Source organism: Melanerpes formicivorus, unplaced genomic scaffold (assembly GCF_026170545.1).
Source record: "Melanerpes formicivorus ecotype bairdi unplaced genomic scaffold, bMelFor1.0.p_v2 SCAF_38, whole genome shotgun sequence".
In the NCBI taxonomy this organism is placed as follows: Eukaryota; Metazoa; Chordata; class Aves; order Piciformes; family Picidae; genus Melanerpes; species Melanerpes formicivorus.
Window position 1 is genome coordinate 4125032 of NW_027142390.1, and position 18771 is coordinate 4143802.

Sequence of the window (18771 nt, forward strand, 5' to 3'; positions counted from 1 at the left end):
CTTGATAATGAGAAGGGCACACAGAGGCAAGGTCCTCAGCAGCATGGCTGCGCTGGCCACAGTTCCTGGCATGTTCCACTGAGCCTTCTCAGACTACAGCTGGATGAACGGCTGTCCAGCCAAGAGCTCGGGGAGGGAAGACCCCAGGTCTGACCCAAGCATTGTGGGGACCAAAGCATGTGTGGCAGCACTGATTCCTGTGCTGTAGGCTGTGAAGGGTTTGGCCCAGCGCCTCCTTCCCGTGCAAGGAGCACCACATGCCACAGCCACCTCTGTGCAAAGCCCATCACTGCCACCCCACAGCTTCCCCCTCACCTCGGCAGTCTGGCCCGAATCTGCCCGGAGCACACAGCTCGCAGCTGGTCCCGATGAAAGCCTGGCTGCAGTTGCATCTCCCCGAGCCTCTGATTTTGTCGTCGCAGGTACCGCGGTTACCACAAGGTGCCTCCAGTCCTCCCGGGCACGCTGCAAATGGGACACCTGAGTGAGGCTGTGGTGACGAAGTGACCCTGTGCTGCCGGGGAGCTACCCGCTGTCCCGTGCAGAGCCTGTGCACCGGCTGCCACCGGAGTTTACAGGGTGCTTGGGCCACAGGGTCTGCTCGGCAAGTCTGGGGCATCCTGCCTGGGGTTTCATCCGTCCTTCTCCAGGGAAGCACCCCGGTGGGACAGCACCGGCATTGTCTCCTTACCGCAGGAGAAAGGGCTGGGGCGGGAGGTGGTGACGCAGCTCCTTACCCTGGCAGTCTCGGCCGTAGTGGTTGGCACAGCACTGAGGGCTCCACTGGGCAGAAACACAGCTCCTCCTGCAGCCTCGCTTCAGAGGCCCCCCCCTGGAGGGGAGCTGTCTCCTGAGGCTGTCCCAGAGGGAGGATGGCCGCAGCATGGAGTTGCGGTGAAACAGGAAAGTGTTCCTCAGCAGCTGGTTTCCGTAATAGTAGCAGCGCTTGGTGTCTCCCTGCCAGGAAGCAGGCGAGACACAGAGTTGGCCACGCTGCTCACTGATGGCTCACCTGGACCTCTCTTGTGCCACTCATTCAGTCTGATGATAAGCAACAGAAGCTTCCTAAGGTGTGATGGGGCTGGTGACAGAGGAACCACTGATGTGCCTTAGGGATGTGCCAGAAGCCTGGCAGTGAGAGTCGAATATAACCGCTGCCCCTCAAGGCTGCTCACCATCTGATCCCTGGTCCATCTCTAATAGCCAGGCTGAGCTCTTCTACTATAAACCACCCAGTACTGCTCCAGAGACTTCTGCAGCCACTGTTGCACATATAGAGGCAGCCACTGCTGCCATCAGAGACCATTGGAGCCCCAGACCCCATGTTGCTTAGCTGAGCTCCTGCCCTGGAGGACTCTGTGACTTAGGGCAAGGCATGGGCAATGTGACCAACTGAGGGACTTGCCACATACAGATGTGGCTTCAGTTTTCTGCTAAGTGGGACTTGGGTATTGTCATCAGCCCTGCAACAAGCCTCCATGGTGACAAGCTTTGAGCATTACCTGTTGAATGGAGCCAGCAGGGCAGGGTGGCTCAAAGCCACAAAGTCCACAGCTCTCTGTAGATCCCTGGGAAGAGGAGAAAGAAACCTCACAACAATTTCTGCCTCTCTCAGCTGCTCAGAGGTTTGCTGAGGAAGAGCAACAAGCCTTCCCAATATCCCACCTCCCAGGCATGGGGCACAGGAGGTGGCACAGATGCTCACTGGCCTCACTGCGAGTGCTCACCTGCAGCTCAACAAAGATGAACTCATCACATCGAGATCCCAGATCTGGTGGCTCCAGCAGCCTATCAATTCCATAAGCAATGCCCCCATTGAATTCCATGTGCCTCTGGATGATGGTGGCATCACCATTCCCAACTAGAAGTTCACCCTACCACAGGAAGAAATTGTGTGATTTGGGCACACCCTCCATCCTAGCTGCATCACCCAAAGGCTTTTTTTGGCTGTCATGACTTCCCAGTCACCTCTTGTGTCCTTGACCACCCTTCTCCATGGCTAATTTTCAAGGCCATCTCTCCTAAGCCTCTATCCATGCAACACATGCTCTGTAATGGTCATGGCACCATATGGTTGGCCTCACAATCTGGCCCTTGTATCACAGTATCACCAAGGTTGGAGGAGACCTCGAGGCTCATCGTGTGAAATGCATGTGCGAGTACCACAGGCCTCCACTCTTCCCTCCACAGAGTTTCCAGGCTCAGCTGTAGCCAGTGAAATGGGGTGTCTCAGACTGCAGCCCCCCTAACTCTGTGTTCACTGCCTGCCAGTGACCACCATGGAGCATCAGTTGCCCTGTGGCTATGCCCAGGGACGCCTGCTCAGTGGCAAACAGCCCAGCATCGCCATCACTCACCACATGAGTTTTGCTGCAGCTAAATGAGACAGTGGAGCCATGCATGGTCCGTATGGATTCCACCTGGGGCACATTACCTGCAACAATCTAAGAGGGAAAAGCAAGAATGTGAAGGGCAAAACTGGCAGGTCATACTTCTAAGAGAATGCTGCCTGCTGAAGGGTCAGCAGCCACACTGTGGCAGCATGTGAAGCTGCTGCGGGTGCAACAGAGTAACTGTGATAGGTTAGTCCCATTTCCTCGTCGGGGAGAGTCTAGCAGGACCTGGTTTTGCTCAGCTGGACTCTTCCTTTGTTAATCAGACAAAAACCTGTTTGTGAGTCTTGTGTTGACACTGAGGGTGATGTGGCCTCCCCCAAAAGGCTGATGACAGGAGGTTTCAGCTAAACTGCGTTGCACAAGATGCTCATGATGAAGCAGCAGTTGCCTCAAATGCCCAAATAGCTTTGGACCTTCTCAAGACAACCAACACACTGCACGTTCTACAGCCCCAAAACACTGGGCAAGGGCCCTCTGGCATAAGCATAGGCAGGTGGTGGCACTACATGTGGCCTGTTTGTTGTCACATTTACCTTTGTGTCCCTGATCATGTGTGCTTTGAGGTAGGAGGCAAGCACCTGGCGATGCTCTCTGTGGTACAGCCACTTCTGCCTCTTCTCCGGCAGGGCGCTGAAGGCAGCGTCCGTGGGCCACAGCATGGTGAAGGGTCTGTGCCGGGGGTCACTGATCAGGGGAAGCAGCTCTGCGTCCTGTCCAGGGCGACAGGGGGTACACAGGGAAGGCCACAAGCCAAAGCTGGAGGCGCACACGTACACCCCCAGCTCCCCTCTGAGCAGCAGGAGCCTGGATGCTCACCTGCAGCAGCTTGCTGTAGATGGTGTACCCGAAGGCCTCTGCCACCACCGTGATGTTGTGCTGCAGAGGGAAGAAAGCAAACAGTCAGCACCCAAGAGACCTCACTCCAGAGCCTGGAGCAGCAATGCAGGGGAGAAACCAGACACAGTAGCTACACGTAAGTTTATCTCTGTCATCATCATGCTAATGGATTTGGCCTGTCCAGAGCTGTCATGAGGACATTGAGACTCTTGAACGTGTCCAGAGAAGGGCAACGAGGCTGGGGAGAGGCCTTGAGCACAGCCCTGTGAGGAGAGGCTGAGGGAGCTGGGGTTGTTTAGCCTGGAGAAGAGGAGGCTCAGGGGAGACCTTATTGCTGTCTACAACTACCTGAAGGGAGGTTGTAGCCAGGTGGGGGTTGGTCTCTTCTCCCAGGCAACCAGCACCAGAACAAGAGGACACAGTCTCAGACTGCACCAGGGGAAGTTTAGGCTTGAGGTGAGGAGAAAGTTGTTATTGTCACATCCCTGGGATGTGCTGGCCAGGGAGGTGGTGGAGTCACCATCCCTGGAGGTGTTCAAGAGGGGACTGGATGTGGCACTTGGTGCCATGGTTTAGTAGTCATGAGGTGTTGGGTGACAGGTTGGACTTGATGATCTTTGAGGTCTTTTTCAACCTTGTTGATTCTATGATTCTATGATTCAGAAGCCACCACTTTTGTGATTCATCCTGGGTGGATGCTGCTACAGCAGGATCACAGGATGTTAGGGGTTGGAAGGGACCCCTGGAGATCTTTGGGTCCAACCCACCTGCTGGAGCAGGACCATATAGTCTAGCACAGGTCACACAGAAATGCACCCATATGGGTCTTGAAAGTGCCCAGAGAAGGAGACTCCACAGCCTCTCTGGGGAGCCTGCTCCAGTGCTTTGTGACCCTTACAGTAAGGAAGTTCTGTCTCATCTTGAGGTGGAACTTCCTGTGCTGTAGTTTACATCCAGTGCCCCTTGTCCTGTCTCAGGGCACAGGTGAGCAGAGGCTGTCCCTTCCTTCTTGGAGCTGGGATGGACTCCAGCACTCTGTTGTGCTGCACAGAAAATGTGTCATTTACTGTAAAATGTAGGAGCTCCTCATGCTCATTTGAGGAGTACCAGAGAGACACTGGTGATCTCACACTGCAATCTGCTCTGCACTGGAGAAGCAGGGTGGTAGCTGGCATGGGACATGGTTCCCCTGCCTACATACAGTGCTGTTCCCTGGTGATGGATAGAGCTCCTTCTGTCCCCAGTATGGCTACACCACAAACACTGTCACCTTCACATGCCAAAGCCATGTCCTCACACAACCCCTGCACAGCTAGGAACAGGGAGGAAGAAGAGCAGCCCATACGGCCTCGGGCGGACAGGCCTGTCAGAGCTGCTGGGAGAAAGACCCCAGCCCCTCCCCAGCCCTGTCCTCAGCACAGCAGTTGCCTGGGCACAGTGCCTGCTTCAGCCTCACCTGTGAGCTGGAGGAGATATTGCGGTCCAGCAGGTCACTGGGAGTGAGGAGCTTGTTGATGAAATGAATGACTCCATTCACACCAATGATGTCACTCTGGACCACCTTGGCCTCCTCGTTCAGATAGATGCTATTCTGAGAGAGAAGAGATGTGCTGAGGTGTTCCCACCCACACCACCGCCCCGGCAGCCATCTGCCACAGTGGCCTTCAAATGACAGGAAGAGTGACAGCCTGACAAGTGGGAGAAGGGAAAGGATAGTGGCAGAGAACTACCTCTTTCACTGTGATCTTTATTTTGTGGCCAGATAAAGATGTAAGGGACTCCTGGGCTTCCAGGTCACTGGACAGCAATTTCTGGCAACCCACCACGTGGTAGCGAAGCAGGTCCTGGAGGAGACCTCTGCTCCTCCACTCCTCAAACGACAGACAGGAAACAAGAACAAAATCACACTTTGCCTTGTAGTGGCGCCCCCAGACCTGGTGAGGGAGACCTGGATTGCCCAAGCCCCTTCTGACCCGTCCCTGAAGGAAAGCCAGCCCCACCAAAATGCAGAGTATGCACAAAACCATTTGAGAGCTTTGGGAAATGTCAACCAGCTTGACAAAAGCAGCATTCAGGTCCCCTGATGAAGGACTAATGACTGCACTGGCCTTGAGGAAGTAAAGCCTGTTATACAAGGTCACTGGGAGTTGTTTCTTTACTGGGTGAATAGGAGTCCCATGAGAAAGATTGTGAAGCTGCACAACAGGACTCATCAGTAATGTGTTAGGATATACTGTTATGCTGGCACCAAAAAGCTATTGGCCAGGAACCTGGTTCACTAAGTCATGAATAAAGAACCTTTCCTCCTTCAGGTCTCTCAGGAGGCCCCAAACATCCCTCCCACTCACTGGGACTAGAAAGAAGGGACCACTGGAAGTAGAATGGCAGGGCCTGGGGCACAGAGAAGGAATAAGAGATCTTCATCATTGATGCCTTGCTGTTACCAGCCCCTAATAGCCATGGGCAAAAAAAGTCACCACAGTGGCACAGTACCTCTGAGGACCAAAAGGCAAGGTCTCCAGTAAGGTTCTCTTTACAACAGTAGTCATGTCTATCCCTGCCCATGCTGTCTCTGCAGTGAATCAGTAACTTCTGCTCCTACACTGATGGAGCATGGGGGCTGCCTTCAACTCTCTGCAGTCAGTGCCTTTGCTTCAATTCACTAGGCAGAACAGCCCCAAAGGGAATATTTCCACAGCTGGAGCTTGCTAAACCCTGCCAGCACTTGGGGTGGGAGGACACTTACTGTTGTGGTGTTTCCTATGAAATCTGTCCGTGGGACGAAGACAGTGAAGGGCCCTGACCCAGTGAGCTCCTTGATGCTTTCCGCCTGCGGCAGAAGAGGATATGTGGGAGGGGGTCCGGTTAGCAGGACCCTTTGCAGAAAACCCAAAGAGGGATTTAGTCCACAGACAAGGGCAGAGCCATTTGTTACCAACCAGTATCATCTTAAAGAACACCGAGGCATCTTTGGTCCTTCCAAGCTCCTTCAACAAAGAGAAACAGCTGGTATTAGCAGAGTCCTTTCCACTTGCTCCTCACCTGCCTCACAGAGACCTATTCCTTCCACTCCATGCCACTCTCCCACTCCAACAAGGCACAGGTTCTCCTGACACACCACAGTGATCTTTTCCTCCTCCTGCCCAGGCAGTATGCCATGCATGGATGATGTGGAAGTTATAAAGCAGGCAATGACCTGTGCCTGGCCCAGAGGATGCAGTAGACAGAGACCTGAGAGCTGGCTGCTTCTGCAGCAGCTCTCTCAGGTGTAACTGCCCCTGTGCTCATGGGACACCTCAAGAGAGTCCCAAAACTTCTGCTTTAACCTCACTGTGCTGCCACTACCACTTCTGGGCTGCTGCCCAGGTGGCAGACCTTGACTTGGTGGGACAAACTTTCTCTCTCCTTACCACAATAGCTTTCAGTACGAGCAGAAACACAGAACTGGGCCCATCTCTTTCCTCCCATCTCTGCTGTGGGGATGACAGCTTCTATTTAAGTCCAGTAGAAAAGGTTACCAGCTTGTCTAAGGAGAGCTACTGGATTTGCAACAGAGCCAGACTGCTGCCCTCCAGACTGGATCCTAAGTCCTGGCATCACCACAGGGAATACCTGCCCAGATCCCAGACTGGGAGAAGTGGTTTCACATGGGGAAATACATAAATACTTCAATTTGTTTAGAATATGAAAGAAGCAGCACCCTGGAGGTGTGGCCAGTGCTGCTGACAGGACAGCAGAGTGTTCACGTCTTGACTCTCTTTAGAGCAAAGTCACTTTACTGTGATTCTCTCCCACAGCTCCCAAATACACCTATGGATAGTTTGCCTCTGAGCACCTGTCTCCACTCCTGCACCACAGACCTGTCAATACAACACTACAGATCTGCTCATCTACAGCTTACCCTTGGAGGGGAGGGAGTGGCCTGCTGCAGGGCAGTAGGCTTGATGCAAAAGATGCTCCAGTGCTGCTCACCTGATACACTTTGCCACGACAGGTGAAGCCATCTCCAACGCTGTGCCAAGAGCAGGAGCAGTTTCGAGTGCCAGGCCCTGTGTACTTGCAGAGTCCAAAGGGACTACAGCCTCCATTGTTCTAGAGAGGAAAGGTAAAGGTTTGCATGGAGGGGTACCACCAACAATTTGGACAGCCACTTGCACATGGGGGCTGCTAACTACATCCAGCCCGGAGGAAAGCAAGCCATTCCTCCCATCTATGCAGTGCCCTAGAAAAAAACCTCACCCAAATCCTCAAGAGATTTCCCCATGGAACAAGACTTTCACACATTATTTTGGGATGCAGAGTGATGACAAAACTGAGGATGATTCAGAGAGACCTTTGACAGAGCAGCAGTGCTGTGAGCAGAGATTACTCTTATGCTCTTGAGCACGTTCCATACAAAATGGATGCAGAGAAACAAGCCCACAAGCCTCCAGCCCTTCCTGCTTCTCCCACAAGACAGAATGCCACATGGCCAATGTACTTGCAGGTCATTGTGAGAGGCAATGGAAGCCAAACACAGCAGGACAGCCCTCTGGTATGTGCAAAGGTGAGACAACCAGCTCTAAACTAGCAGGCTAATCCTGTTCTTGCTGCTAACTGGTGGGAGAAAGGAATGCTTCAAGGCTGTGGCCTTCACTTCTTGTAGGAGTGAAATGCAGACATACCTGTTCACACAGGTTGATGGGGTTGCACTGGCTCACTCCATCCCCACTGTAACCAGGAAGACAGTTGCAGGCAACCTGAAGGCAAAACAGTGTGAAACTTGGACCCAACAAAGACACACAAGGGCTGAGCTGGATGGAAAGCAGGTGAGATCGCACCCAGTGCTACATGTGGATAACCTGAGACAGCCTCCAGCCTCTGATCAAGAGGAGACATCTCATGCCATTCCCAGGCACATTTTCTATGAAGAGTGTAACAAGCACAAGGACTGCAGTGGAAAGGGTTGCCCCTGAGACATCTGTGATGAGCTCTCTGCCAATGCTGCCCTGCCATCCATCCTCTGCACTCACCTTCCTTGGGCCTGTTTTCATGCACTCTGCGTGGCTGTGGCAGCCCCCGTTGCTGTCAAGGCAGAGGTCAATTTCTGCAGCAAAACAATAAGGTCACATTACTGCTGAGGGCTGCTTAAGGCAGCAGGGAACTGGTGACCCAAAGAGGTGTTGGGAAAGCAAAAGGGAGATCCTTCTCAGCTCTGGAAACCTTTTGGTGGCAAAGGGACTTGTGAGAACAAAGGAGCAGGGTTCAGCTCTAAGTTCTACTCCTGCCACCCCTGATAAATCTGCCCACAGAAAATTCCATGCCTGCTGGGCTGCTCTAAAGAACATGAGAAGAGTCAGAACGTGGGACAGCTCCATCCTCATCTCAGAGCACCACTGGGGGAGACCGCCCTCACCTTCTCTCTCTGGGTCTATGACATGCACCAGGGGAAGAAAACCTCTCAGAGCTCTTTGGGTTCAAGCCCTAAACATGGGTGTGAGGCCACCCAGTCATACAGATGGTATTGTGGGCTCTCCAACCAGTTCTGGGTGGCAGTGTGGTGAGACAGTGCTGACCATTTCACTACTCCTGACTTGGGGGAATGCTGAGCATGTGCCCACAGGGGTGCTATGTACATGCATGTGTACATGTACCTGTGCCTGCACCTCAGCTAAAAGCTGAAAGATGCTTGAATCAAGATCAACCAGCAATTATTTGCTTTAAAATCACTACTGTATGAAGAAAGTGAAAGGAGAATTGAGTTATTCAACATTTTAATGCATGTAGTCCTCGGTGTAGATGCTGCTTCACTGCTATCACCGAAACAGACACTGAGCACTCACCCATGCAGAGTGTCCCATCACCAGCATAGCCTTCCTTACAGACACAGGTTCTCTCTCCTGGGGACACTTTAGTACACACAGCATGTGTGGAGCAGCCACCATGATCGATAGTGCATGGATCTATTTCTGTGACCACAAGCAAGAGAAGCAGAATCAGCTCAGGACATCTTGGAAGGGTGGAGCTGTGCCAGAATGATCATCCCCCCTAACAAAACTGACAGCATCTTATTAAAATCCCAATCTTGCATGCTCTAGCAAATGCATGAGCATCCTGTGTAAAGCTCCAGACCAGAAAACTTCTCTACCAAAGCTTGGCAGAGTTTATGGTGAATGGCTGTCAGGAAAAGGATTTCAATCAGGCAACATGGTGCCATTTATTTCACATACCCATTGGCTTCCCCTAGCTTCCATGGGTGTTTGCAAGCCTTGAATCTTGCCAACACTTGCTGCACATACCTGTGCAATGGGTCCCATTGCCTGTGTATCCAGCAGAGCAGAAGCACATAGGTGAGGAATCTACAGAACTATTGAGGCAGCTGAAACAAGAAAAGGATAAACAGTCATAGACAACACCTCCTGATCCATTCAACTGTGGAAAACCCTACCCAGGTCTGACACATGCTAGTTAGAGACAGCAATGACCACAGGAGGAACGTGCCTGAAGTTGCTCTGTATTTCTTTATGGTATCAAATTCTTAGGTCATACTGGCCAGGGAGCTGGCATCCAGGCCACAGGCTTCACTCCTTGCACTGTGCACCTTCACCATGCCCACGGGCTTCTGCAGGGTACAATGGAGATGACTGCATCCCAGTACCACAGAACAGGAGACCAGAAAATGGATGGAGAAGGCAGCAAGAGGGAATGAATCATCACAGTCCATCAACCCATTTAATCCCTTGGTGGGGGCAGACAAGGCAGAAAGGGCTGGTACATGGTTGGTTGATTTGCTCTATGAATAAGGTCAGACTTGGAGTACTTTGGAGTCTGCTTTCTTCCATCCACACATCCAGAAGGGACTATGCTCAGACAGAAAAATATCCTTGGGGAAAATGCATGCAGCTTAGCACCAAAGAGAGCTGCCAGGACAGAACTGACATTTATATATCTGTATTGAGTAGGCACCTCCTCCCAGCCCTCTGTGAAGCCCTAAACACAGAACCACCTCTGTGTAACACACAGGTGTTTACACAGGGCTTTCTCAGAGCTCCTCATCTCTACTTACTTGGCCATTTGATGGCAAGTGTTATTGCATAAGTCAGTCCTGATTCCTGCAAGAGAACACACAGACATGACTGGGCATTTCCAATCTAGCACTCTTGGGGACTGGTTTTGCTACCTACAGTAAAAGGACCCTGCAAAGGGCCTCACTGCAACACTGGCGGTGCCCTGACTGATGATGAGTGACACCAGCTGGCATGATAACTCTCCTGTCCTATGGGGCAGCAGAAAAGCTGGAGCACCTCTCTTATGAGGAGAGGATGATAAACTTGGGGCTTCTTGGCCTGGAAAAGAGAAGACTGAGAAGGAATCTTCTCAGTGCTTACAAATATCTGAAGGGCAGGTGTCAAGAGGATGGAGCCAGACTCTTTTCAGTGATGCCCAGTGATAGGACAAGGGGCAATGGGCATAAACTAGAATACAGGCAGTTCCACCTAAACATAAGGAAAAACTTCTTCCCTGTGAGGGTGCCAGACTGGCACAGGTTGCCCAGAGAGGCTGTGGAGTCTCCTCCTGTGGAGAGATTCCAAATCTGCCTGGATGAAATCCTGTGCAATCTGGTTTAGGTGATCCTGCTTCAGCAGAGGATTAGGTATCTCCAGGGGTCCCTTCCAACTTCTACTGTCCTGTGAAAGCCTTGGGGGATTTCTGTTTTGGCATTTGCAATAGAGTGAAGTCGATGCTCTGTCTGAGCTAACAGGTCAATTTGACCCTATCTGCATGGCTTCCACACTGCTAGGAGTGAAGCAAGGACAGAAACCTCCTCAATCCAGAGGTAGGGCAAGAAGATGAAGTTCTTTTATGCTTTACATTTACACTAGACAGGATAGCCCCACTCGGTTTCCACTTCCAAATGCTCCCAAAACATTTAACTTCATGACAAAAATCAAACTTTATGGGCAAACCTTTAAAATATTGAGGAGCTCAGGTTCCTCCCCACCCCTATGGTAAGCTTCTGGGTGGATGCAATTGTGGTTGCCTTGCTCAGCTAACAGTGAATTGCTCTGGCAGCTAAAGAGGACCATGCAGGTTTCTGTGCCAAAAAGGCCACGTTACACCGCAGGCCCCTTCACACTCACGTACTTTCCTGGCAGGTAGGTCCCTTCCAGCCTGGGAAGCACTGGCAGCTCCCATCCCCTTGCAGTCCATCGTTACAGATGCCGTTGGCGCAGGCACATTCTGCAGGGGAAGTATGAACACTCATCACTGACAAACCAAGCAGGCCTCACCAGCAGAGTCTGGCTGCTCTGCTCCTAGTCCTGTGCATCCAGCTGCCCTAAGGAAAATCTCACAGGAGTATCGACTCTGGTTCCCTCCCAGGCCAAAAGTCCAGGAACAGACCATCCACCTCTACTTTCTGTAGTTGGAATAGAATAGAATAGGAATAAGAATAGGAATAGGAATAGAATAGGAATAGGAATAAGGATAGAATAGGAATAAGAATAGAATAGGAATTAGAATAGAATAGGAATAGGAATAGAATAGACCAGACCAGGTTGGAAGAGACCTTGAAGATCATCGAGTCCAACCTATCATCCAACACCAACTAATCAACTAAACCATGGCACCAAGCACCCTATCAAGTCTCCTCATAAACACCTCCAGTGATGGTGACTCTACCACCTCCCTGGGCAGCACATTCCAATGGCCAATCTCTCTCTCTGTGGAGGATTTCTTCCTAACATCCAGCCTGAACCTCCCCTGGCACAGCTTGAGACTGTGTCCTCTTGTTCTGGTGTCCTTCTTGTTTGGGTGGCAGCAGGATGAGCAGCACAACACAGTCATGCCTTGGCTTGAGGAGAAGAATTAGGGCCACTCTTCTGGTTGACCACAAATGCTCACTCCCACTGTGCCTCCCTAGGTGGCCTGCCAGCTCTTCACCTATCTCAGAGTTCTGGGGACATTTCTTTCCTCCTACCATCCCTCCTGAGAGCTGAGACTTTCCCACTTCCCCCCCAGCAAGCAGTGTGGTAGAGACAAGCTGCAGTAGCCCCCAGTGTCACCTGCTTTGCAGTCAGCTCCGTAGCGACCTACTTCACACATTTCACAGGCAGTGCCATGGAAACCTTCCAGGCACTGGCACTCTCCACTGCCCTCGATGCCGTCCTGGCATTCCCCGTTCCCAGAGCACCATTGGCCTGGCTTGCCTGGGCACATCTCGCACATGTGTCCGTAGTAGCCGGGGCAGCAGACTGACCTCTGGGGAAGCAATAAGAAAAAGCTGGGGTGAGCCATCCTGTGCAGCACAGACAAGGTACAGCTGTATGGTGGAAGCTACTCTATTCCTTTAACATAGGTGCTGGCAAGGCTTGTGCACGGGTAGGGTGGAGGCAACCCCCTAAAATGGGGTGCTCTGTTGCCCAGAGCTTCGTGTAAAGGTCTGCACTGCTCTCAAGCATCACTGCCCTTTTGGTGAGTAGCACAAATGTCCAGTGCCTACCCAGCCTATCTCCTGCCTGTGTGCCCAGAGTGTCCCACTAGTGAAATACTCTGTTGGGCAGAGAGAAGTTTCTGCCAGAAGGCTGATTTAACTGTTATCACTTCTGTCTGCATCAACCCCTGGAAGGAGGAAAGCACACTGGGACCAAGCTGGATGGGACAGATAAAGAGAAACATTGTCTAATGAAGGGGTGCAGAAGTACCTGCTGAGGTACCAGGCCTGGCTGGAGCTCTGCACATTAAGTACTATATAGCCAACTCCTTTTCCTCCTTTTCCCATTCTCCTGATCTCCCATTCCCAATAAACATCCCAGGGACATGCTTGACTACCTGTAAGAGCTCAGTTTCACACAATTATTTCTTTTACCATTTCCTCTTCAAGTGTTTTCTCCCAGATAGACATTTTCACAGAACTGGCAGGGGCCAGAATAGCTGCAAGACCTTCTGCTCCCTTTTTCTCAGCTCCAACTTGTCATCAGTTATTCGGGAAGGCACATGCATGAGCTAAATACCATCATTCATGCCTCATTTCCTTAGGAAACCCGACTACAAACATTCATCTCCTTCTCTTCCTCTGCAGGACAAAACCCCAGGCAACAATACCAAAGCAGCAGACCACAATCCATGACTGTGCAGGCATTCCCAGAGGTTTGATTCTTTTCACCAGTGCCTTCTGTCTCCAGGATGGAGACTGACTCCCAGGCAAGCCCAGTCTCAACTATGCAATAGCATAAATTCCAGGCAGTACTTCAGCACAGGCTTTATTTCTGTGGCTGCATTTCTAATACCCAGCTGGCTTTTGTCAAACAGAATCTGAGACAACTGTTTTCCCTACCAGAGAAACTTTTGCACAGGTGAAATGGCAGCCAAGTATTCCTGCATCCCCAGAGCGTAGCTCACAGCGAGCAAGGTTCTTGCTTCCTGGTGATTCCTGCAGGTGCAGTTGATGGAGGGACAGATAGAAGAGGTTACAATTCTTGCACAAACGTTGTACACCTTTGCTTGGCCCCAACTGAGGAATAATTATTTTTATCCTACAGGAACAGAACTAAAAATGTGGACTCTCTGTAGCTGAGGCCTCTCTAGATGTGAGGTCACCACACAGAGTCTGTTTGTCATGTGCCACATCCACGGTATGCATGTCAACGTGAATACTGAGGAAAAGCAATGGGAAATTGCTTGGCATAAGGCAATCCAATCAAGCCTAAGAAGTCAGATGTGGCTGCCAGGCAATTCACAGCCGGTATGGAGAAGAAACATTTTGCTGTTATCCTCTCTGGAAGCATTTGCCACTCACAACCAAGCCACAGGCATAACCAGCCCATCCCTGTGACCCAATCCATGCTCCGGGCTGGGGGATTGCTGTTGGCTCCCCTCAACTGGCTTCCTTCATGAGAACGTCAAAAAAGTGAAAGATCACAGAGTCATAGAATCAATAAGGTTGGAAAAGACCTCAAAGATCATCACCTCCAACCTGTCACCCAAGACCTCATGACTACTAAACCATGGCTTCAAGTGCCACATCCAATCCCCTCCTGAACACCTCCATGGACGGTGACTCCACCACCTCCCTGGGCAGCACATTCCAATGGCTAACAGCTCTCTCTGTGAAGAACTTCCTCCTCACCTCCAGCCTAAACTTCCCCTGGCACAGCTTGACTCTTCTTCCACGCTCAGGCAGGAGCTCCCCACACTACATGCTCTAAAGGGCCCATGAAATTCATGCAAAGCCTGGTGCCAGCCCTGCAGGGAGCTTCTCAGGCCATGCTTGCATTTGTCCTGCCTAAAGCTCCCCTGATGTCTGCTTTTGCTTACAAATTCTTACTAATGAGTTACTTACAGATGAGTCAAGGGCACATTTTTTTTTCAGATTTGGAGATGACATCTATAGATCAATAAAAGGACATCAAAGCACTATCTGCAAAGAGCCTGTGAGGTGTCACACCAATCAAAGACTCACCACAAGAACTGCTCCAGGAGGACACTTGATCCCCTTCTCACACTTGCCGCATCTTGACTAGGGCACAGAGAACAGGACAAGTCACCTGTGTGCCCTCCACCCACCTCACATCAAGATACTGAGCTTGAATTACAAATGGTGCTGTACAGGCTGCTGCCTGGGACAAAGACTAAGATGCATTTATCTCCATGGCTCAAAACTCCACAAGAAAAAAACAATCTTTAAGTCCTCGTTGCTACCAAAGGCTCCAGACAAGGTCTTGTTCCTGCACTCCATAGACTGTATCACAACAAAAAAACAAGCAGAAGAATCACATGCTGCAGCTTTCCTCAGTCTCTGAGCTAGGGCAGGGCTTTCTGTGGGCCTGGAGCTCCTTCATGCAAGGCTGCAGTTACTTTTTGCCTTATCAGAAGCAAGTCTACCTCGGTCTGACCGGGCAATCTGCAGATGGCCAGGAGCCACATGATGCATGCAGGCTGGACTTGGGCCATGACTCTGAGAGGCCACTACATTTTCTAGAGAAGCCTGTGGTTTTGCCATGCAAGAATTGGGCTGGATTCTGCTTCCACAGCTGAGAATCTGTGAGTGTCTGCACCATCCTGCCCCACAGCTAGCACTGTGAGCGCCCCAGCACGTGAGCTGAACATGATCCACACAAGAGTTCAAGATTTGCTGTGCTAGAATACAGAGTCTGAGGCAAGGAGGTGCTAGGTCTCCCTGATGCCCCATTCATTGCACATGAGGCTCACCCAGGGTCAGAGCACAAGCTACTGTCTCATCCATGTGGAAGAAACAAGGCAGGCTGTCTGCTATTCATCAGTTTGGCTCAGCAGGTGGAGAGACCCTGTGAAACAGTGATCAGCTAGATCCTTGGTAGTCATCATTACCTTTTGTATGGTGGTGGTATTGGCAGTGCAACGATTCTTCTGTATCTGGAGGACCTGTGAAACCCCAATCAGCATGCCTTTCTTTGTCTCCAGGAATGTTCCATCCAAAGGAATATTATTGACAAACCTCTGCAAAGAAGAAAATGGCTGAGATGATAACCTTCAACTCCTCTGGCACGGATTGGCTGACAGACATTCACAGCAGGGGGACTTGTTAGGGTGTGCAGAACAGAAATGGGTGTATCCAGCCACCAGCCTTAGAAAGTGACAGGTGAAGTCAGGTCTTCAGGTGGCAGAGCAGACTCTTACCTCTGAGCAGACTCTTACCTCTGTGCTGTTTTGATAAAACATGAGCCAGTAGGACAGCCCTAACATGCTGTTCTTATGAACTCCACTTCTCAGGTCTGTGGGCAAGAGCTTCTCTCCCAGTACAACATGGTACTGCACTGTCTCCTTGTCCTAAATCCACAAAAAATTCAAATGTGAGGACTCTTTTGTCTTCCTAGACTACAACTCAGTTGGAAACCCTTCTTACAGCATACCCCTCAGGTTCTGTAATGGCTAATTAAGCCCCCAGAGACTTCCCCTCAAAGGTGACCACATCTGATGACTGTTACTGGGCAAGGCAATTTATTGTGCTTTGGAAACTTCCAAGAGGTTAAAAATTGCCATAGCCAGCCAGGGAGGGAGGAGAATGTTTTGTGCCATCTGTCCTCTCCCAAATCTACTCAGAAATTTGCATCTGGAGTCCAAATATTCTTTTCAGATCCCATTGCAACACCCCAGGAAAACCTCTCATTTCTGTCAGCTTGTAACATCATATAAGGTTCTCCTTCCCATGGGCAAACCCACTGAAGTCAGGTTTATGATCTGGCAGCCCCTGTGTCCCTGCACTGAGCAGAATTCAAGCTGTAAGGAAGCAGTGAGCTCACCAGCTGTGTGAGGTTGGCAGCACTGCAGTACTCCTCGATGGAATCGTTCCCGGGAACAAAGATGGTGTATTTTTCAGAGGACTCGATTTTCCCAGCGAGCTGGTATTGCTGAAGAGTGGCCACACAGGAATGTCAGCACTTACCCTTGCTCACAGCCCTGCACCTGCCCTTGCTCACAGCAAACCACCCATGGAATCAATCACAAAGGCAAGAGCGCTGGAGGAAGCACTTGGAAATGGCATATACAATCGCATCTAGCAGTCACACACGTCTAGCCACCTGCTCCTCCTCCTGGCTGACACAGGTACAGCTTCTTAGAATAGAATAAACCAGGTTGGAAGAGACCTTCGAGATCATCAAGTCCAACCTATCACCCAACACCACCCAACCAACTAACCCATGGCACCAAGCACCCTGTCAAGTCTCCTCCTGAACACCTCCAGTGATGGTGACTCCACCACCTCCCCGGGCAGCCCATTCCAATGGCCAATCACTCTTTCTGTGTAAAACTTCCTCCTGACCTCCAGCCTGAACCTCCCCTGGCACAGCCTGAGACTGTGTCCTCTTGTTCTGGTGCTGGCTGCCTGGGAGAAGAGACCAACCTCTGCCTGTCTACAACCCCCCTTCAGGTAGTTGTAGACAGCAATAAGGTCACCCCTGAGTCTCCTCTTCTCCAGGCTAAGCAGCATCAGCTCCCTCGGCCTCTCCTCATAGGGCTTGTGTTCCAAGCCCCTCACCAACTTTGTTGCCCTTCTTGAGACAGTTTCGGTTGTGCCTTTAAGAAAGATAGAGCTGGAAAACTCTCTAGCTAAACATTTGGGTGTAAAAAGGAAAGCAAAGATTAATTCTAAACAAATTTCCTTGGTCAGATGTGAGATGTACCATAGCAAACATGTCTCACATTCCTTCCTCTCAGGCACTCCGGCTTCTGTCTTTCTCTTGGCATGCATGCTGCCCCTGGACCGAGAGAGGCTGTTTGTCACCAGACAAGATAAGCAAAACTAACTCCTAACCAAGCTTTGAGCTAACTGAAATTCCCTTAACATTTTCTACTCTTCTCTTTTCTTCTAATTAACTAGAGGAGTTGGGGCTGTTCAGTCTGGAGAAGAGAAGGCTCCGAGGTGACCTAATTGTGGCCTTGCAGTATCTGAAGGGGGCTACAGGAAGGCTGGGGAAGGACTTCTCAGGATCTCAGGTAGTGATAGGACTAGGGGGAATGGAATGAAGCTGGAGGTGGGGAGATTCAGGCTGGATGTGAGGAGGAGGTTCTTCACCATGAGGGTGGTGAAACCCTGGAATGGGTTGTCCAGGGAGGTGGTCGAGGCCCCGTCCCTGGAGGTGTTTAAGCCCAGGCTGGATGAGGCTCTGGCCAGCCTGCTCTAGTGTGGGGTGTCCCTGCCCATGGCAGGGGGGTTGGAACTGGATGATCCTTGTGGTCCCTTCAAACCCTGACTGATACTATGAAAGAGAGGCTGGGGGGAGGTGAGGTGGAATCCTCCACCCAAGGAGGATTTCTGTGTTGTTTCCTTCTTGTATACTATTGCAAATACTGCATAGTTTTGTGTATCTTCACTGCATTCCATTCCATTCTTGCTTGTAAAATACAGCTTCGTTCGCTTCCCCGACTGCGCTCAGCTGAGCTCTTTGTTAACGGGGGTGGGTTAAACCATCCCACTGCAACACTTCTCCGTTATAGAATCAGGATCACAGAATTGTTTTGGTTGGAAAAGCCCTCTAAGATCATCAAATCCAGCTGTCAACCTATGACCACCATGGCATGGCCATTAAACCATGTCCCAGAATGCCATGGTCACACGTTTCTTGAACACCTCCAGAGGTGCTGACTTCACCACCTCCCTGGGCAACAAATTCCAATGCCTGACTCTTTCAGTAAAGAATTTTTTCTTCATGTCCAACCTAAACCTCCCCTTCAGGCCCTTTCCTCTTCTCTTGTCACTTGTTGTTAGGGAGAAGAGATCAATGCCCACATCACTCCAACCTCCTTTCAAGTTGTTTTAGAGAGCCATGAGGTCTCCCTTCAGCCTCCTCTTCTCCAGGCTAAACCATCCCAGTTACCCCAGCTGCTCTTCACCAGACCTCTTCTCCAGACCCTTCACCAGCTTTGTTGCTCTACTCTGGCCACATTCCAGCACCTCAGTGTCTGTTCTTGTAGTGAGGGGTCCAAAACTGAACCCAGTATTCAAGGTGTGGCCTCACCGGTGCCCAGTACAGGGGCACAATCACCTCCCTATTCCTGATGCAGGCCAGGCTGCTGTTGG

The 18771-nt window shown here is 51.0% G+C and overlaps 1 protein-coding gene across 1 annotated transcript in view; it reads right to left on the reverse strand.

Moving 5' to 3' along the window:
- STAB1 (stabilin 1) overlaps window positions 1–18771 on the reverse strand; it is a 70722-nt gene that overhangs the window by 8305 nt on the left and 43646 nt on the right. Inside the window, 24 exon segments of the mRNA XM_068157900.1 lie at window positions 316–465; window positions 738–957; window positions 1503–1568; window positions 1728–1874; window positions 2358–2444; window positions 2930–3106; window positions 3213–3272; window positions 4690–4824; window positions 4964–5110; window positions 5980–6063; window positions 6173–6220; window positions 7206–7325; window positions 7898–7972; window positions 8246–8319; window positions 9056–9181; window positions 9512–9591; window positions 10279–10324; window positions 11358–11453; window positions 12278–12473; window positions 13549–13644; window positions 14674–14730; window positions 15561–15689; window positions 15888–16019; window positions 16493–16600. Coding sequence (XP_068014001.1) covers window positions 316–465; window positions 738–957; window positions 1503–1568; window positions 1728–1874; window positions 2358–2444; window positions 2930–3106; window positions 3213–3272; window positions 4690–4824; window positions 4964–5110; window positions 5980–6063; window positions 6173–6220; window positions 7206–7325; window positions 7898–7972; window positions 8246–8319; window positions 9056–9181; window positions 9512–9591; window positions 10279–10324; window positions 11358–11453; window positions 12278–12473; window positions 13549–13644; window positions 14674–14730; window positions 15561–15689; window positions 15888–16019; window positions 16493–16600 — 2656 coding nt within the window.